At 36.0% G+C, this 22,727-nt stretch overlaps 1 protein-coding gene across 1 annotated transcript; it reads left to right on the top strand.

The window, feature by feature from the left end:
• The first annotated feature begins 1,077 nt into the window (after positions 1-1,077).
• Positions 1,078-2,583, top strand: LOC132636035 (acyltransferase Pun1-like). Its single transcript, XM_060352690.1, has one exon. The coding sequence runs from the start codon at positions 1,128-1,130 to the stop codon at positions 2,469-2,471; it is 1,344 nt and encodes a 447-aa protein (XP_060208673.1). The 5' UTR covers positions 1,078-1,127; the 3' UTR covers positions 2,472-2,583.
• The last annotated feature ends 20,144 nt before the right edge of the window (positions 2,584-22,727 follow it).

The following is a 22,727-nucleotide window of genomic DNA, read 5'->3' as shown; positions in this document are numbered from 1 at the left end:
ATTTTATTTCCACAAATTTCTTTTGCCAAATATCTCTGGATTTTTTCATGCAGACTTGCGGAAAAATCCGCATGAAAATTCCTTAATTCACGAATTTTTACCAAAAGTTTTAGTATTTTCGGCAAGAAAATCCGCAAGCAACTTACCTATAGAATCAAAATCCCCAGGTAATAATTACCCACGAAGGTTTTTTCTTCGGAATTCTTTTAGTAGGAAACTCCGCAGGAAACTAAGTTACCTGCGAATTTTCATATATAATCCCAATAAAAAATCCCATGTAATTTGCACTTTTCTAGTAGTGCTTGATGTATATTTATATTTCCAGACTTGTATATTTCGATCTAGATGCTCTTGTATGGATTAGATCAGACTCTGGGGTGTATTTTCTTATTTCTGCACTTGATTTATATTATTATCGTCAAACTTACGTGATTTATTTTCTTCCGCTTATTTAGTTATTTATTTATGTTTTTATTATCGTTGGGTTGAGGGTTCGCTTACCGAGGTGGGAAAGGTAAGTGCCCGCACGACTTAGCTAAATTGGGTCATGACAACTTCAAGTTATATTTGAAATTTTCATGGCCAAACGCTTTTTTTTTTTTTTTAAAGTGAAAAAAAATTCCAGAAAAAAGTGAAAATTTCTCATGGCCAAACAGGTGTTATGAGACTAAAGTTCATTTTGGTATATTATACGTATTTTTAGTTTAAGACTACAAAATTTAAAAATCTTTTTTACTTTTTAAAATTTTATATCAAATCAAATTAAGACTAACAAATTGAAATGGAAAGAGTATTAATTAGGGTTTTAATTTATTAAATTTCCCTTATTAATTATGTTTTGAAAATTAAAATTTGCCTGCTAATACCTTATGATAAGGATAACAATAAAAGAAAAATAATAAATTTCTCTTGATTTGTTAATTGAACAAATAAAAAGGAAATTTGTTAACGGCTCTTTTCTTTTTTTTAAGAAAATGGATTAAAACGTTTTTGGTAACCCATTAATTTATCACCACCCAGGAATTTTTCTTTAAGAAGGCGTGAACTGGTCAATTGTTTGCAACAACCCTTCCATCACATTACCATTTAGTCTCTCTTTAGTCCTCTTTTCTATCTTGTAATTAAAAATGGGTTCTGAATCTGTTCCTCTGCAAGTTGAAGTCTTGTCCACAAAGTTCATAACACCATCTTCACCAACACCAAAACACTTACAAAATTACAAGTTATCTTTCTTTGATCAAATAGCTGGAGATGTTCATTTGCCTCTTGTTCTTTTTTATCCACCAAACAACAACAAAAACTCCACTACTCTTAATCATGAACAGCTTGAAGAATCCCTTTCTAGAGTGTTAACTCATGTTTACCCTATAGCTGGTAGATTTACAGATGATTTTTGCTCCATTAATTGCCTTGATCAAGGTGTTAAACTTGTAAAGGCAAATGTCAATAGTAAGCTCGATGATTTTCTTGAACAAGCACATAAGGATGTTAATGCTGCAGTACTTTGTTGGCCACATGATACTTGGGATGTTAATGAAGATAATTTGGCTATTACACCTCTTGTTATTATTCAAGTAACTAAATTTGAATGTGGTGGTATTGCTTTGTCAATGAGCCATGCCCACATTGCAATGGATGGATACTCGAGTCTCTCCTTTTTGTACGAGTGGTCTGAAGTGTGTAGACTTGGAATTAAAGCACAGGATATCGATTTCTTGAGGTTTAATTTAGGTGAAGTTTTTCCTACAAGAGATTTATCTAAACTTCTACTACCTCGTATTCCTGGAGAAACACGTGCAGAGAGCAAACTAGTTGCGAAGAGATTATATATCGATGAAGCTAACATATCAAAACTACGAGAAGAAATGGGAGCTTTGAGTTTCAAACCTACAAGAGTTGAGATGATTACAGCCATTTTATGGAGGGGTTTAATGAGTTCTTCACAAGTGAAGAACGGAAAATTAAGACGTTCGTTGATGGGAGTCCCAATCAACTTACGTAGCAAGATTTCGTTACCTGAAATCACAAAGTGTTTTGGTAATCTTGTAGTTGAGGCACCTGTAATATTTGTACCTGATCAGGAGAACAAGAATATGGAGCTACGTAACTTGGTGACATTAATAAGGGAAACAGTGCAGAAAACTATTGAACTTTTGAACAAAGAATCACCAGATGAGATAGTCACTGCAGTTGGTGAATTATATAACGAAAGTTTTCTAGATCAAGAATGGGGAGGTAGTGATGAAGTTGACAATTTTACAACTTCGAGTTTGTGCAGGTTTCCTATATTAGGAGCTGATTTTGGTTGGGGAAAACCTTGTTTGATGCATTTTGGATCAAGGCATATGCAAACTTGTTGGTTATATGATGCAGAGTGTGGTAACGGTGTCTGTGTGCAGGTTGATCTTAAGGAGAGTTACATGAGCTTCTTTGAATCCGATCAAGATATCAAGACTTATTTTAAGTTTTAGGCTTTCTTGAATGTTTTTCATTTGGTTGCAATATTTTAAGTTTGTGTGTTGTTTGTTGGTGATAAACTACTTTGTTAGCCTTCAAACAAAAGAATAATTTGAAGTTAATCAAGTTCCTTTTGTAATTTCATATGAACTCCAATTATGTCTCACGGTAAATTAAAATAATGATCCCTTGGGATTAGTGATTGGTTAAACTTCGTTTTTCAAATTTAGATTATTCCTGTCCAAGATTAAGATTGATGGTCATCTAAAAGACATCTGGTCAAAGGGCTACATATATATTTAAACGAAAAAGGGTTAAAAAAATGCTGAACATATTAGAAATAATCCAAAAAATGTCCTCCTTCACTTATTAGATCGTGAATATTAACTACTTATTTTTTTTTAACTGAAATTTCTTATATATTTACTTAACTCTTATTTCTCTATAATTCTACATTTAAAGTTTTTCGCTTTTTGTCCTTTTTATACCTTGTTGATCGGTATAAGTATTAAATTTTCTTACTTGGTATCATTACATTATCAAGTAATTTTGCTATTTGACTTATATTTTCATAGATTACTTTCCTTTTCATAATATATAGAAGATATATTGATATAATTTATATTTTAATAATTTTATTTAGTTGCTTGAAATTCTTGTATTGTTCAAAATTTTTATTTGTAACATTATTTGTTATGATTTCAGTTGCGTGATTTTATTCATAATATAACTTTGCTAATAACAATCCAAATGATGTTTTCATCTCATATTCTGGGTCGTCATAGGGGCTTTGACCATTATTTAATATTTTCAGTGACATGCGACTTTGTATTAAATTGTTGCTAGTCCACTTCCCTCTATTTTAATATAATGTATATAAACAAAGATTTACTTATTTTTGAACTTCTCTATTTATTTCTAATCTTTTATTATATTACTCAAATATTTTATTATCTAAAATTGCATTAATTTTATAATAATATTGTTTGAATTTATTAATGATACTATCAAAGTTAATTCAAAGATAGTTGAAATATTGATAGGCTCAAAAATGAGCCAAGAATGAAAATTGCACTGTAGTTCATGAATTCTGACTTGCTATATGTTTGTGCACAATATTTAGTTTTTGAAAAATATTTATTATTCAAAAGCATTTATTTTTTTCCCCTAAAATCTTAGTCAAACACCTCAATTTCTAAATAAACACTTTAAAAAAAAAAAAACTTTTGATTTCTCATAAGCTTGGATTAACATGCTAAATTACCAATTTCTCAATCTTCGTTTCTATGGGTAATCCATTCAATATCTCTCTCTCAACATTGGATTAATTGATAAATTATTACGACCATTTAATAACAATGAAAACACATAATATAATAATTGTGACCATACCATTCTGATTTAAATATTATAGTACTCAAGTTCCATAGACGGTAGCAAAAATTCAATACCCTTATTATTGTTTTCTTTTTTCACAGCTCTCCAATAATTATACCGAGTATGTGGAATTAAAGAATCAACCACTTTTTTCGACATCTTTATATGTTTTCTAATAAAAATGAGATATACTGCTTTATCCCAAGAATCATATGGGCATGTTTATCCCCTTCTTTCTCCAACATAACTCTTGTAAAAACTCTAAACCATTTTCACTTACCACGGAAACCTTATCATAGATTCTCACCAAAGTAAGATGCAACAACATCTTTTCGACAATAACATCTTGGAGATAGTCATCTAACTGACATCTGGTCAAAGGGCTACATATATATTTAAACGAAAAGGGTAAAAAAAAAAAAATATATATGTTGAACATAGTAGAAATAATTCAAAAAATATCCTCCTTCACTTATTGAATCAAATTTGTCAGTCCATCTACCTATTAAATAAAAAATATCTTTAACGTACTAAAACAAGGCTTAAAAAATGCCCTCCTTCAACCTATTATTGGATTAATTTATTTATTTTTAAGAAAAGCAACTAGCACGAGGCTAGTTGTAATTTATTAATCAAACAAAATTATGTACAGAAAGGAAATTTAAAAGTTTCAGGAAAACAAAACAATAACAAAGGCCAAAAGTGTATGAAAACCAGATGAAACAGTATGCAAAACTGAAAATGGCTTGACCTGCAACAACTTTTCAAGTCTTGGTTTGATTCCATCTCAAGACACCTCAAAAGCTCTAACCAGGTGTTATGAGATCAAATACCAATAAAAGGATCCTTCCAACTAAGAACTTTGCAATGTTAGACCTCTATCAGTCTGAAAAACTATTTCTGAACTCCATGACGTGCATCTAAAATCATCTTGTAATTTAGTTTATCAGTCATTGAACACCACTACTATTGGTTAAATTTATCTCTAGCGTTATTTTCAAGCTTAATATTAGTTCAACTATATGGCTTTTAATTAAATACATGATCTTTATTTATCGGTCAATATAAAATTTGGCCTAACCTAAAATGCCCCGATCCATTTACGACCTAATCCACCACAAAACAAATTTTAAATTCATGTAGCTAAGCTATAAAATTTTAAGGTGAGAAGAAGATCTTATTGCTTAGCCAAGTTAACTTAAAAGGAAATTTTGTATTGGATTAAACCATGGATGAGCCAAATCATTTTGGGTGAATTTATATGGACTAATAAATACTGCAGTGTGAGTATGCCTGTTAACCGGTTTAACCGGAATCGGACCGGTAACCAGTTAGGGAACCGGTCGGTTTCCGGTTAAAAAAACTGGAACCGCTTAACCGGTTTGAAATCCCAAACCGGAACCGGTCCGGTTCAAAGTGGTTAAAACCTTTTTTTTTTGTTTTTTGTATTAAGTTATACATATATATATATATTATAGTATTTATTAGTATATTGTAGGTATGTTTACATATGTTATACACGTTTATAATTAAAGTTTAAATATTTACTGACTAACAGGCTAACAGCAAGTCAGCAATACAGAATAGTGTTTTTCGTATACATATATATGTATAACTTAATATATATACTATATATACTTATATATATGTATAACTTAATATACTTATATATATATATATGTATAACTTAATATATATACTATATATACTTATATATATGTATAACTTAATATACTTATATACTATATATACTATATATACTTATATATATGTATAACTTAATATATATACTATATATGTATAACTTAATATATATACTATATATGTATAACTTAATATACTTATATATATGTATAACTTAATATATATACTACTTATATACTATATATATATATATATATATATATATATATATATATATATATATATTATAAGTATATTCTTAATATATTTTAGTTATTTTTCAAGTATATAACTTTCTAATTTTTAATTTAAGTAGATGTATATTATAAGTATATTCTTAGAATATTTTAGGTATATTCCTAACTTAATAAAAGTAAAAATATGAACACAAGTAAATAGAAGAAAGCTCAATGAGCCATATATTTTATTCATTCTTGGATAACATTTATTTGCAGGTTGTATTTTTTTTAACTTGCAAATAATACATGAGTTGTACAAAAATAGTAGAATAATAAAATCACCAATTTTGAACCATTTCGTTAATTCCCCCCACATCATATTCGGTCATGGAAATATCTTCAAAGTCTTCCATTTGGTCCGGTCCACTAGCTATCAAATCTTCAATTTCTTCCTCTTCGCCTTCCTCCGCTACTAAGTTTTGGTTGCGTCGCTCCGATCTAATCCAATCGTGAATGCACACTAGTACTTGCAAGCTAAAGTCGAATAATGAATGTCTATGGTCTCCAATTTGCTGTCTTCCTTGGCTAAATGCGCTCTCCGAAGCCACGGTTGTCACGACCCAACCCCGTGGGCCATGACTGGTGCCCGAGCTGGACACCCGTACACACCTGTTTACCAAATCGACATAGCCATATCTTATTCATATCCAACATATAATAATTTATACAAATATTACTCTGAAGCAGTCGCATATATCGTACATATCATACCGAAGCATATACATAAGCATATATACATACAAGTCGTTGAGGCCGTCATAGCAAATAGGATCACTTAAACACAAACCACAGATATAACCGAACAATAGCGACCCACGACCCACATATATGTCTACAGGCCTCTAACAAACATAACAGAATCATATGACGGGACAGGGCCCCGCCGTACCCCTGAATACACACATACATATACATAACGGAAGAGTATGTACCAAAATAAGGGCTCCAGAACAAGGGAGCACTCCAAAGCAGCAGAACAGATAACCTAAGCTGTCGGGTCTCTCACACGAACGTCTGTACCTGCGGGCATGAAACGCAACCCCCGAATAAGAGGGGGTTAGTACGAAATATGTACTGGGTATGTAAGGCATGAAATACAACTGAAAAGATCATAACTGAAACAGAGATTCCAGGAGTCAAGTATCATAATCAGGAAACCATTGTATCTGTGCAGTACGTAACAGAATCAAACATTCTCATATCACATACCGTACTCGGCCCATCCTGGGTCTCGGTGAATGAAATCATGCGTGCGAACATCATATATCATATACAAACCGTACCCGGCCCATTAAGGGACTCGGTGATAGAATCATGTCATCCTGCTTTCATATCATCATGCATGCATATACATATACATATACATATACATATACATACCGTACCCGGCCCTCTAGTGAGGGGCTCGGTGAATGAAGTCATACCGTACCCGGCCCATTAAGGGACTCGGTAAATGAAATCATGTGCACATATACCGTACCCGGCCCATCATGGGACTCGGTGCCATAATCATATCATCATATACATATACCATACCCGGCCCTCTAACGAGGGACTCGGTGAACAATGCAAGGGAATACGCACGATAACATATCCTGGCCCGGGCTCAGTGAAGGACATACTGAGGCTTGCACGAACAGAGTAGTGCGAAACCATATGCACGTAAATCAAGACTCGTTAGGCAAGTATGCTTATCGATATTTGATGGCTCAGAAACAAGTTTCAAGTCAATCGGAGTTAGTATGGGAAAGTTACAAGCTTTTGAAGTACAGAACGTTCCATGAGCGTTTCAGGAGCCATTTTTGGAAAATCACAACCATAATCCTGTTAAAATCCTTTGGATATCGTTATGGATCAAATCAAATGGAACTTTTGGAATCTTATGTACATATCAAAACATATCAAAGGCTCGATGGAACAATCGAATATATTAACATTTGGAAGGTCAAAACTATAGTCATATCATTTGTTTCTCAAACGCTATTCGGATACGTATTAGCCAAACTTCGGACATCGTAGATACACATTATCAGACATCATGGATACATATCAAAACCATACGGAACAGCTTATGGGAAGCCAAGAACGTTAGCCATCCTAGTGGCTCTAAGAATAAGGATCTTTCTGAAGTCATATATATACGTCACATACCTATTTCATAAGGATCATGCCAAAGAAGAAAAGGTTAAGCCTTACATACCTTGCCCGCTTTCTATGCTAGTCCGAACTTAAGTCTTTCGCTTCGCAAGATCTACAACAATATTCATATGTGCCAAACATTAGCCATAGACAGTTAGAGTCCAATTCTAAACCAACATTTATTCTACAGAAATTTCGGCAGCATTTCCTCTATAAATGCAACATCCCCGAGAATTCAACTCGGCCAAACATACAACAACAAATCCGAGAATTTAACTCGGCCAAAATATCAACAACAATGCCAACAATTATTCCAACAATATCGCCAATCAATTCAAAACACATTCCAACGTTCACAACTTGTTTCTACAAACTTTGACGATTTTCCATTTACGTTCAATTCATATTTGCTCATACATTCTAGTACTAACCTGACGCCATTCAAACAATATTCAAGAATACTTCAAACAATCCGTACAATATTCAAATAATCCAACCCATATGCTATGCCACCCGAAATCTTCCAAATGGAATAAGAACAATAACAACACATTTTCTTTCTTCAATTTCATGAACTTTACCAACAATTCACACACTAACAACATTATTTTCCATATGTGAAAGAACACTATATTCAATTCACCTTAACTTCTAAAACAATTTTCCAACAATTACAACTTGGACTAGAATCATCAACTTTTCATTATCAACATAGAATCCACAACAACAACAACTAAAACACTAAATAAAATAATTGAACCATTGTTCCTACACACCACATACATACACGGCCACCACACTATATCCATACTTTCATGAATTTCACTTATTTCTACACACTACAACATACACAAACCTTCCATAACACATAAGAGAAGACTAATTCTTACCTTTTTCTCTTGATTTTCTTCTTGTCTTGAATTATGAACTTGCAACCAAGAGTAGCTTTCTTGCTATAATAATTATACCACGTTGAAGAGGACCTTTGAATTAGTAGGAATACTAGAAGAAATTATTTTTTTGATCAAGATTTCCAAGAGCCAAATTTTGGCTATGCTTGGCCGTTCTCTCCTTCTTCTTTTTTATGTTCTTCTTCTAGCTTCTTGAATATTCCAATGTTAAGATGAATATATGAATTGGTCCTCTATGTATTATTTATTTTAAGTCCATGTGGGCCTTGGCCCACTTCTCCTTTGGCCCATAACTTAAGTCCACTCTTCTTTTTTTTGTTTTTTTTTTATTTTGTAATTCATGAAAATTATTTTTCAAATTCCAAATTTGCCCTTAGCCTTCCACAATATTTCTATGAGCCTTCTTGCGAATTTCCCTTTTTACCCCTAACCTTTCTTAACATTTCCACATCAAATTTTTCTTAAGCAACTTGTGGTGCCAAACGAAAATAAAAAATATAGGCTTGCTCTTAACTTCCCGCAATCATCTTAAATTATCCGAATGTACGAAATGCGGGATATAACAACGGTTGATACTTGAACCATAAGGATATCTCGAGCCATTCTTGAAAGTATCGGATAACTTGCCTTGTACTTCTTCCACCATGCTAAGACGTCCAACTCATCCAGTTCCTTGATATCCACATTTGGCTGCATCAAATAAAAGTTATATTCATCAAAGTTTGTAGTAGAAGAAGAAGTTGGCTGTGAATGTAAAACTTTTAAACCCGACAAGCCCTTTTTGCTACTATGAGAAGTAGTAGGGCGTGGAGCAACGAGTGTAGCACGTTCTTCCAAACTAGAATAATGAGTAAAAACTTTTCTAAACTCATCATCAATAGCGAGTTCGGCTTCAGCTAAAGATGGTTGAACTCCCTCTTCAATTTCTAAAAATGTATAAATTTGACTAACCAAATTTTTAGTATAAGACACTTTTAAACAAGGATTTAAAAGGGAACCCAATATAAATAAAGTTGGGATGGGAAAAAAATACTTCTTAAATTTGATTATCATTTCAACAATAGCCACTTGATAATCGGGTTTATATTTATACTCTTGTAAAACTCTAGCTATTTCCGCTAAGTAGGCTAAAATTCCGGTTACCGTGGGATAGAATTGTCTAGAAAAAGCAAGAGTTGCATTATAAAAAATTTCTAAGAGTTCAACACATTCTTTAACATCTTCCCAATGCCTAAAAGTTAACCAATCCTCACTATTAATATTATATTTGTTGTGAACTTGTTGTATGGGAATCCTATACTCATATGCTTGTTGTAGCATAATGTAAGTGTAGTTCCACCTAGTCTCAATTTCTACTTGAATTTTCCTAGGTCTAAGGTTATTTTCCACACAAGCATTCTTAAAATCTCTAATTCTTCCCCTATTAGCATTACAAAAAAGAAACGCAACAACATCTCTAACTTTTTGAACAGAATCATCAAAATGCACAAGACCATCTTTAACAATTAAATTTAAAATGTGACAACTACATCTTACATGAAAAATATTTCTTAGCGGAGGGTTTAGTTCTCTTTTTATAAGACCTATCACCTTTGTATTATTAGAAGCATTATCTAAAGCAATACAAAGTATTTTTCTATAAATGTTAAAAAATCTCATAATAGTGGACATTGAATCGGCTAAAAATTTTCCATCGTGACGAACTTTTCCTTCGTCATATAAAAAAGCTATAATTCTTTTTTGCATAACCCGGTTGTCATCAACTCAATGACATGTAATAGCAAAAAAATCTAAATGGTTAATACTAAGACCCAAATCAGCGGTAAGACAAACATTACAATTTAAAGAATTAAATACATGGCGCAAATAAAATCTATATTTTTAAAAAAAATCTATAACATCGGCTCTACAAGTACTTCTAGGAATACCCTCAAATAACGGATTATAACAACGTTGAATGTAAGTAACAAACCCCAAACCTGAGGGAAAGGAAAATGGTAAACAATCATAAGCTACCATTTTAGCTATTTCTACACGCTCTTTTTTCTTGTCATACTTAAAATTTCTACCGGTTCGTGGGTCTATCGTCATTTGAATCCCCCCCCCCCCCCATATTTGAACCTGTTTGCTCTCCCCAAACATCCATATGTTTGGTTCTCATATGAGCATTTAGTGTACCCGTTCCACCATCCTTACCAGTTCCTTGCTTAAAACTAAATACTTGTCCACATATGGTACATGTAGCTGATTGATTTTGCCTATTCTTAGTCATAAATTTCCAAACTTTAGCTGTTGGCTTACGAGTTCTAGGCAGTTTGTCTTGTGTATGTGATTGGGCAGGACATGTATCTCCTATGGGATTTTCGGGGGGTTGTGTTTCATCATCATCATCATCTAAGTCTTCATTAAAAGTGTCGGTAAAATGTTGTTGCATTGGCTCATGACCTAAAAGTGGATTATTTCCACCAACATCAATACCTAAATTAGGTGTTTCTTCCACAAATGTTTCCTCATTAAGCGCACCCCTAACAATACGACTACTACTACTGGCACCATGTCTTAATCTCTTTGAAATTATTAAATAGAATTAATTTAAATCACAATCAAATAAATCAAAAGAAAATAAATTACAACTGTTATATCCCGTATTTTGCATATTCGGAAAATTTGAAATAATTGGGACTAGTGAGAGATAGGGCAGTATTTAGATTTTATTTAATATATATGTTGTTCATGAAAATATTGATGCGGAAATATGGAGGAAGGCTAAGGGAAAAATTGAAATTTTGGAAATTAGTTTCATGACTTACAAAATATTAACCAAAGTAAATGGGCTAGGAAAAATGCAAAAAAAAAAAAAAAAAAAAAAAGAGAGAGAAAGGAGAGGCCCAATATATGTGGGTGGCCGGCCATGGAAAAAAAAAGGGGCCCAAGCCCATGTGCTAATTTAATCCATGTGATAAATAGACAAAAAGGGGTCATATTCAAGAACTTTCAAGAAAACAATAGTTGAGAGCAAAAAGAAGGGGAAATTCGGCCAACAAAGAGAAAGAGAGAAAAAAATTTAAGCCATCCATTCTTGATCCAAAAATTCATTTCTTCTTGAATTCTTACTAAGTTCAAGACCCTCTTCAACGTGGTATAATTATTTAAGCAAGAAAACTACTTAGTGGCAAGTGGAAAATTGAAGAAAAGGTAAAAATTCTATCCTCTTTTATGTTATGAGGGGTTTATATATATGTTGTAGTATGTGGAAATGAATGAAAAGTATGAAATTTGTGTGTTGTGGGTGTGGCCGTGTGGGTATGTGTGAGTGTATGTGGCCGTGTGTGTGTGTGTAGTGTAGGGAAGATGAACTAATTTTTATGTAGTAATTTGGTTGTTGTTGATATGTATTCTATGATGAAAATGAGAATTTGATGATTCAAGTTGAAGTTGTGATGATTGTGGGCTGTTTTGGAAGCCACCATGGTCATTAATGTAGTTCTTGTATTTGCGGGAATAACATTGCTAACGTATGAATTGTTAAATGTAGTTCATGAATTTGAAAGATAGAAATGTGTTGTTATCGTCCTCGTTGGAATTGGAAGTTCCGGGTGGAGCATGGTGTGTTGGTGGAATTGTTTGAATATTATGTAAATGGTTTGAAATGTTCTTGAATTGTGTTAGAATGATCTCGGATTAGTAATGAATATGTGAGCGTTGATATTGGCTTGAAGATACGTAGTTGAATTGAATGTGATAAGCCACGTAGAGATAGAAGGTTACTAATATTAGAATGCACTTTAAATTGATTCTTGATGTTGTTAGTATGGTTGTTGGTATTGTTGTTATGGTTGTTGATAAATTTGGCCGAGTTAGATTCTCGGGGATGTTGAATTTACAGGGGAGATGCTGCCGAAATTTCTGTAGACAAGTACTAGTTAGAATTGAATTTCTAAGTACTTGTAACTAATGTTTGGTAATTGATAACGTTATTGTAGATATTGGAGAGCCCGAGACTTGAGTCGGGATTTGGTTAGCGAGCGATCGAGGTATGTAAAGCCTACCTTTCCTTTTTTTGGCATGATCCTTTTGGAATGAACAAAAATGTATATGTATGCTTATAAAGAAAATCCTACTCTTAGAGCCACTAGGATGGCTAACATCTTTGACTTCCATAAGCTATTTCATATGGCTTGATACATATTTGTGATATTCGAAGACTCTAGTTGTTATGTTTCCGAATGTTGTTCGAAAGAAAATCGAGATGGCTAAAGTCTTTGATGAATATTTTGGTACGTAAATATGGTCCAAAAGTCTCCATTTGATTTGATCCATAATGTTATTTGAAAGTTTCCTAATATGAATATTTGATCCATAATGATGTTCGAAAGTTTTCTAATATGAATGATACTTGAATTTCAAAGTATGGCTTATGAAATGTTTTTAGAAGATTCTGTACTTCAAAAGCTCGTAACTTTCTTATACTAATTCCGATTGACCCGAATCTTACTTTTGAGCCTTCAGATGTCGGTAAATATATTTTTCCGTTGAGTTTTGAAATTTATTTATGTACTTATATGCATATGGTTTCCTCACTACTCCGCTCGTGCATACTACTATGATATCGTTCGCCGGATCCCGGGCCGGTTTTGTGATCGTGCGCACTATGTTATACTCGGCAGTATGATGTGTTACGGTTCCCGAGACCTCGCCATAGGGCCGGGTACCGCTTATATACGGCGTTATGATGTGATGTGGCATATGATGTGTTCTGATGTTGTGATATGTTATGATGATATGATATTGTTACACCCCGGAAATTTTCCGTTAGCATGTGCAAAATAGGCTAATAAGGATAAAATATGTGTGTGGCGTTTTGAAGGCAAGTAATAAGGTCCCGTAGATTGGTATCGAGGAGTTGAACAACTTTTACGAAGGTTCCATAAGGATCGGAAATGAAACCAAGTCAAGAAAATAAGCTTCAGTGAACTGGGAGTATACGGTCCATTATACGGACCGTAAAAGTGTTTTACGGTTCATTATACGGACCGTAGAAGTGTCACAGAAGAGGCTGGCTGAAGGGTGAGTTATACGGTGTACTATACGATACAGACCGTATAACTGTCACGACCTAACCCCGTAGGCCGTGACTAGTGCCCGAGTTGGACACTCATATTGTCTGTTAACTATCGTCATTTACAATTAGCGTGTCATGATCTCATTTGTATATAAAAAAAATAGGGAGTATTTTAAATCTGTCAAATTTTTGTGTGTCTTAGGCACCTGTCTCCTGAGGAGTTGCACTTTTAAATAACCACATAGATATAGATATTACTACGCAAGCCGACAAGGCTGCCACGATATACAAAATACCAAACATACATATATATGCAAGCCGACAAGGCTGCCATTACGAATGGGTACGCCCCAAACATAAGCCATAGACATAAAACGCATCAACAACTACAAACAGACCCACACCGATGTCCACAGACCTCTAAGAGTAATGACCGTATCATATGGCAGGACAGGGCCCCGCCGTACCCAAACAAACACATATGAATACAACATAAGGGAGTTATACCACAAGCTAGGCTCCGGAACAAGGGAGCAGTCCAAAATAGCTGAATAGGTATCCTAAGCTGGCGGATCTCCGAAACGAGCGTCTGTACCTGCGGGCATGAACGCAGCCCCCCGAAGAAAGGGGGTCAGTACGGAATATGTACTGAGCATGTAAAGCTTGAAACATAGTAATAGACTTATATTGAGACAAGGTATATAGGTCTCAGTGCAACAACCAGAATTTCATAAAACTTGCCTTTGAACATATTTCATCTGTGTCATTCTCATGTCAATGTCATTATAGCGTTTTGTAATCAAAGCTGCATAATTATTCTGTATATAACATATATAACGTGTCCCGGCCCTTTAATGAGGGGCTCGGTATTTATAATCGTAGCATCATAAAACATAAACATGTACGTGTCCCGGCTCTTTAATGAGGGACTCGGTAATAAGGAATATATATATATGCCCTCCTGGCCACCGTCTCCATATCATCATATCATCATATCGTCATATCATCATCATATCATCATCATATCATCATATCATCATATATATATATAACGTGTCCCGGCCCTTTAATGAGGGACTCGGTGATAATATAGTAAACATGCGCACGAAAACGTATCCTGGCCCGGGACTCAGTGAAGGATATAGCGATAAGCACGAGCAGAATAATAAGCAACCACATATATGCAATTCATCTTTTGAGACTCAATGGATAAGCAACTGACCAGCTCTAAAGTGTTAAAATAATATTCATTTTCAGTTCATTTCAAGTCTCATAACAACCTATCACAAGAAACGTTTCAGATTTCATGTACATATATCACTTTAATTTGGTGTAGCTTTTGAAAGTCAAGTATGTCTCTAATTGTGCAATCCTTTAAGAATAGGAACTTTCATACATTATTCATTAGTCACTCATATTGTAGGCACATGACAATGTCCTTAATGAAATATAGAATCATAAGTCATGCATGGAACTAGAGAATAGAATTTACCCCAAGGTTCATATCGTTTCATGCTTACGTCTAGGACATGCCAAAAGAAAGAAGGAATAGGCTTTACATACCTTTAGCGTTTAGTTGTATTCTAACTTGTACTTGCTGCCCAAAAACACTTATCCTATATCAAGATATAAAGATCTACAATTAGTCTACAAGGGCATTCAATACGTATTGTGACACTCACAATTCCTTTCTAACAATTAAACGACGTTTCGTTCGCATTCAAACCAACTAGCGCTACAAGCTAACATTGCTAATCGTTCTTTCATGTATCAATCCAAACTTGTTTCAACATCACTTAGGGAACTTGGGCAGTCCATACATCATTCAAAACTGCCCCATACACACGGCTAAACAACACACATAACGTTTTCATTCTCGCTTAGCAATTTTCCAGTTTTAACTTGCAACAACAACAACACGTTTAATGACATTACTTTCATGGTTCTTGGAACTGTTTTAGCATCATCTTCATTCTTACAACAGCCCACAATTCATTTCAGTTTTAACTTGAATCATTGCACTTTAATTTCACTAAACGTTTGCAACAAGAATCAACATTCAACACACACAAATTAACTTCTAGTACCAAAACAGTCCACGGTTTTGGACTGCCTATACACTTCAACAAAATTCATTTCTTTAACACCTCAATTCACATATTCAACATGCATACAATACACCACAATGTTCATAACAACAACAATCCAAATGTGACACAAAACAGTCCCTAAATCCCCCCAAAACAGTCCACTCACACGGCTACAACACCACTTCAACAACTTCATGATTTTCATCCATTTATCCATACTACAACACATTCAATTCACTTCCAATCCATGTATAAGAAAATAAAGCATGACTTCATTAGAACCTTCAACACACGGCTCATTTTCATTTCAAGAAAAACAGCCCAATATCCAACATGCAACATCACAACCAAACTTCTACAATCTTTGTTCATTTACCTATGTTGGTACATATTCAATTCATCAACAATACATGCAAAATGAAATCAATCATGACTTCACCTCACTCACGGCTCACTCTTTACTTCAACTACAACAACAATCCAACAACAACATGCATGAACTATACATTCAAATCATCATGCAACACAAGAACAAGGATCATTCTTACCTTACAACTTGTTCTTCTACCTTAGCGAATCTTCAACACCATAGACATGCTACACCTCCTTGTTTCTTTCCAACAACTAGTACACGTTATTATGTACTTGATAAGGAGTTGAATTGATGGAGAAATTTATTTTTTTTGATCAAAATCTTTGAGCTCATTCTCGGCCAGCCATGGTCGAGAGCTTCTCTCTCTAGCTCTTGGTTTCTCTCAACTTTGTGAAGGTGAAATGATGTAGTGTAATGAGGTATGAATCAGATTTATTGCTTATATATTCCCTACAAGACTTGGACATGTGTCCACTTAAATTTTTGGGTCAAGATTCTTTGACCACTCCACCATGATGCACGGCCAAACATGGCATATAAAATGGACTGATTTTTGTCTTCCCAATCCCACTTAATAATCCAATTATGGTTAGTTTAATCCAAATTTTCCATTAATACTTCCATGCCAAACGAAATTGTAGGTAAATTGTGACTTGAAACGAAACCGGAAGTTAAAGTCTCTACTTCGTATCTTAAGATAATCTTGCCTTTAACTTGTCGCGTTTATTTTAAAACGTCTCAATGTATGAAAATATGAGATATAACATCCTCCCCCCCTTTAGAACATTCGTCCTCGAATGTCGATTTTATCCCGTTGGATTCTATAAGAGTTTTGGGGAGGGTTTTCCTTATTGCTAACATATAAATTGAGCAGACAATTAACACAATCAAGCAAGGGAGTTTAAATTACCTGTAGATGTGGAAAACAAGTGAGGATATTTCTTTTTCATCTCCTCCTCAGCCTCCCAAGTCATCTCCTCCCTATTATTATTCCGCCACAACACTTTAACCGACGCCACATCTTTTGTTCGTAACCTCCTGATTTGTCGATCAAGTATGGCAATAGGTTGTTCTTCGTATGATAGCTCCTCAGTTACCTGAATATCATCTGTAGGGAACACCCTAGAAGGATCGCCTATATACTTCCGAAGCATTGACACATGGAAGACCGGATGTACTGCTTCTAAATCTGCTGGTAGATCTAACTCGTAGGCAACTTGGCCTACCTTACGGATAACCTGGTAAGGTCCAATGTATCTCGGGCTCAACTTCCCTTTCTTGCCGAATCTCATAACACCCTTCATGGGTGACACTTTCAAGAACACCCAATCGCCAACCTGAAATTCCAAGTGTCGACGTCGATTATCTGCATATGCCTTCTGCCGACTCTGAGCTGCCAGTAATCTTTCCTGAATAAGTTTCACCTTATCAACAGCCTGTTGAACCATATCTGGTCCTATCAGCTTAGTCTCGCCAACATCAAACCAGCCTATAAGGGATCTGCATTTCCTGCCATACAGGGCTTCGTACGGTGCCATCTGAATGCTAGAGTGGTAACTGTTATTATAAGAAAACTCGATAAGTGGCAAGTGATCATCCCAGCTGCCCCTAAAATAAATGACACAGGCCCGTAACATATCCTGTAGCGTCTGGATGGTACGCTCGGCCTGCCTGTCAGTCTGAGGATGAAATGCGGTGCTGAGACTCACCTGCGTCCCCAATCCCTCCTGGAAGGATCTCCATAAGTTAGCTGTAAACTGGGCCCCTCTATCCGAGATAATCGCTGTGGGAACTCCATGAAGTCTCACTATCTCCTTAAGATACAATCGGGCATAATCCTCAGCTGAGTACGAAGTCCTGACTGGAAGAAAGTGGGCTGATTTTGTCAATCTATCAACAATAACCCAGACAGAGTCATACTTCCGTGGAGTGCGAGGGAAACCTGTGACGAAATCCATATTAACTACCTCCCATTTCCAGGTCGGAATCTCCATCTCCTGCAATAATCCCCCAGGCTTCTGGTGCTCTATCTTGACCTGCTGGCAATTCGGACACTGGGCCACAAATTCTGCTATGTCCCTTTTCATACCATCCCACCAGTACAAACACCTAAGATCATGATACATTTTTGTCGATCCTGGGTGAACAGAATAACGAGCATAGTGTGCTTCCCCCATTACCTGCTGCCGTAATCCTGCAACCTCAGGTACACATAATCTGTCTCTGTATCGTAGTACTCCATCAGACGACATCTTGAATGGGGTCTCGTCCTTCTGAAGTGCTGTGTCTCTGTAATGTACAAGAACATGATCCTCATATTGACGCTTCTTTACCTCTTCTACAATAGAGGACTCAGCAACACCTCGCACCAAAATTCTACCGTCATCAGAATCAGCCATACGAACTCCAAGACTAGCTAGCTGATGAATTTCATGGACTATTTCTTTCCTTCCTGGCTGTACGCTTTCCAAACTAGCCATAGATCTACGGCTGAGTGCATCTGCCACAACGTTAGCCTTCCCTGGGTTATATAGAATGTCGACATCATAATCTTTCAGCAACTCTAGCCATCTCCTTTGCCGCAAATTCAGCTCCTTCTGCTTAAAGATATACTGAAGACTTTTATGATCTGTATAAATATCAACATGCATGCCATATAGATAATGTCTCCATATCTTCAAAGCATGTATCACCGCTGCCAACTCCAGGTCATGTGTAGGATAATTTCTTTCATGCTTCCTGAGCTGTCGGGAGGCATAGGCTATAACTCTGCCGTGCTGCATCAACACGCAACCCAACCCAACACCGGAAGCATCACAATAAACAACATAGCCATCTGCCCTTCAGGAAGAGTTAGGACTGGAGCTGTAGTCAACTTATCTTTCAATAATTGGAAACTCCGTTCACAAGCATCGGTCCACTGAAATTTAGCTGCTTTCTGTGTTAGCCTTGTTAAAGGCGCTGAAATAGAAGCAAACTTTTCTACAAATCTCCTGTAATACCCTGCCAGCCCCAGAAAGCTACGTACCTCAGTAGGCGTCGTAGGTCTAGGCCAAGTCTTGACGGCCTCAATCTTCTGTGAGTCTACCCGAATACCGTCTGCTCCAACAATATGCCCCAGAAATGCTACTGAAGTCAACCAGAATTCACATTTAGAAAACTTAGCATATAATTTCTGGTGCTGGAGTATCCTGAGTACTGTCCTCAAGTGATCTGCATGCTCTTCCTCCTATCGTGAATAGACCAGAATATCATCGATAAATACAATCACGAACAAGTCGAAGAATGGCTCAAGCACCCTGTTCATCAAGTCCATAAACACCGCTGGAGCATTAGTCATCCCAAAATACATCACCTTAAACTCGTAATGCCCGTATCGGGTCCTGAATGCAGTCTTCGGAATGTCTGCGTCCTTTACCCGTACCTGGTGATAACCTGACCACAAGTCTATCTTTGAAAAACATTTAGCACCCTGCAACTGGTCAAATAATTCATCAATCTTGGGGAGGGGATATCTGTTCTTTATTGTTACTTTGTTCAGCTGCCTATAATCGATATTAATACACATTTGCAGCGACCCATCCTTCTTTTCATGTGCTCGCTTCTTGTCACCGTATACTCTTTATTCTGGGCTTTCCCTATAGAAGTTCATAAATCTTCCTCACTCATCCTATATTCCGCTTTTCCATATCATATTTGCCTTTATACCTTAGTCACATAAATCACGTCATATTCTTTAGTCGCCTCCTCACTAGGCTTTACTCATTCTTATCACAACACTTGTTATATTCACGTAATATCTTGTCCGTAATCAATCCTATAGTGTAACACTTCTTGGCCTTCTTCACGACTCTTACTATGGTTTAATTACACTCTGTGGAGTAGGCGTACTTACCCTTTGGTCAATCTTACCCATAATATCTCACAAGCTGTCTTATCAATACATTCGTGTTTGTCATAATTCTTCCTCCCCTGCACTCTTGTCTCAATCATCCTATTTCTTCTTTTAACTATAAACTCATCATAATTTACCCCTGCTTATCAGTTCCGTCGATACCTCAATATAACATTCTATTAAGATTTTGCCGGCCCCTTCTAAATCATCCTAGCATTTCTTTTTACCATACTAGCACCGACCTCATAATTACTATTACCATCAATTCGTCGGTTAATCCTTATCTCTCAAAGTCAGACGCACTTGCGACTTAGTCAAACCTTATTGTTACTGTTGGCGCGACTTTCCAAAAATATTACGAACTTATACGTCATTTCCTTGTTATTTCTCCAAAAAGTTCGGCAGAGTTTCCTCTGTATTTCTTACTATCCCAAAACCTGCACACAGGAAATACCAACAATGGCTCACAGGGCCAACACATACATATGTATATCGTATCGTAGCCGCACAGGGCTTCCTATATCAATCGCAAGATAAAATGACGAAATTGCCTCGTATACCCAACACAGACTGTATCTGTCACCCCTTTCTTGTTTATTTTCCTTTTCCATATTTAACTGCAGGTTTCAAACGTACCTGCGGCATTCGTAGTATGTCTAATATATATTATGTTTACAGTTACTGGTTCCTTTAGCTTCTTCTGTGCACACTTTCTAACTGGGCTTATCTGCAATGTATCCATTCAACCTGTTTCCTTACTATACTTACCATAACTCACCATAATGATGGCCAATTTGCCATTCCGTATATATAAATTCTCATTACGTACCCTTGCTATCCAACTTTCACCTGTACGTGCAACTATTTTCCATTCTAGATTCTAAAATTCCCACGGGTGGGAACGCCTTGGTCATTGTTAATCGTAAATACTTGGTTGTTGACTCCTTTGATTTCCGCTTGCCGCGATTAGGTAACAATCTATAACAAATGCACATACATAGGAAATTTCAATAAGGTCTCATATACCTGTAGTCGATCAGTCTCTAGTCTGATCCGGTGATCTAGAAGGTGAAGTGTGCTCCTCGTCATCGTCTGCCCGCCGTTTACTCGTCTGACCTTCATCATCTTCTTCATCTAAATCCGGCGAATGTAGATAACCGGGCAACTCCTGGTTTACCGATGACCAGGACAGGGGGCTAGAATAATCTGTAACACTTACCGAGGTAGTCGGTCTGACGTGGTGCCCTGCCATAGGAACAACTGGTATGGGTTCAGGGACCGCCTCCTTGGATATCAAAAACTCTGGAGGAATTATCGCTGGGTCCTCCGAGGGGTCAGTCTCGATAGAATAACTGAGGCTCCTCCTACTCGGTCCTGAAGGCTGGGGTCCGGAATTTACCCTAGGGGCCTTCTTAGCACCCCCACTATCTGCAGCTGGCCTCTTCATCTCTCGCAATTCTGCACCTACATATAGGAAAAGAGGTCAGAACAATCTTTCCTAGAATGAGAAGGAAAGATGACATCCTAAATGTCCTGTAGCTTCCTGTTTATAAATGTGGTGCACAACACATCGATAAACAAGACTCTACTCGACACGGTCTGTAGACACTCCGAGGATTGTTATATCCCATATTTTCATACATTGAAACGTTTTAAAATAAACGCGACAAGTTAAAGGCAAGATTATCTTAAGATACGAAGTAGAGACTTTAACTTCCGGTTTCGTTTCAAGTCACAATTTACCTACAATTTCGTTTGGCATGGAAGTATTAATGGAAAATTTGGATTAAACTAACCATAATTGGATTATTAAGTGGGATTGGGAAGACAAAAATCAGTCCATTTTATATGCCATGTTTGGCCGTGCATCATGGTGGAGTGGTCAAAGAATCTTGACCCAAAAATTTAAGTGGACACATGTCCAAGTCTTGTAGGGAATATATAAGAAAGAAATCTGATTCATACCTCATTACACTACATCATTTCACTTTCACAAAGTTGAGAGAAACCAAGAGCTAGAGAGAGAATCTCTCGGCCATGGCTGGCCGAGAATGAGCTCAAAGATTTTGATCAAAAAAAATAAATTTCTCCATCAATTCAACTCCTTATCAAGTGCATAAGAACGTGTACTAGTTGTTGGAAAGAAACAAGGAGGTGTAGCATGTCTATGGTGTTGAAGATTCGGCTAAGGTAGAAGAACAAGTTGTAAGGTAAGAATGATCCTTGTTCTTGTGTTGCATGATGATTTGAATGTATAGTTCATGCATGTTGTTGTTGGATTGTTGTTGTAGTTGAAGTAAAGAGTGAGCCGTGAGTGAGGTGAAGTCATGATTGATTTCATTTTGCATGTATTGTTGATGAATTGAATATGTACCAACATAGGTAAATGAACAAAGATTGTAGAAGTTTGGTTGTGATGTTGCATGTTGGATATTGGGCTGTTTTTCTTGAAATGAAAATGAGCCGTGTGTTGAAGGTTCTAATGAAGTCATGCTTTATTT

Source organism: Lycium barbarum, chromosome 4 (assembly GCF_019175385.1).
Source record: "Lycium barbarum isolate Lr01 chromosome 4, ASM1917538v2, whole genome shotgun sequence".
Taxonomy (NCBI): domain Eukaryota; kingdom Viridiplantae; phylum Streptophyta; class Magnoliopsida; order Solanales; family Solanaceae; genus Lycium; species Lycium barbarum.
This window is presented reverse-complemented; position numbering and strand designations above follow the sequence as displayed.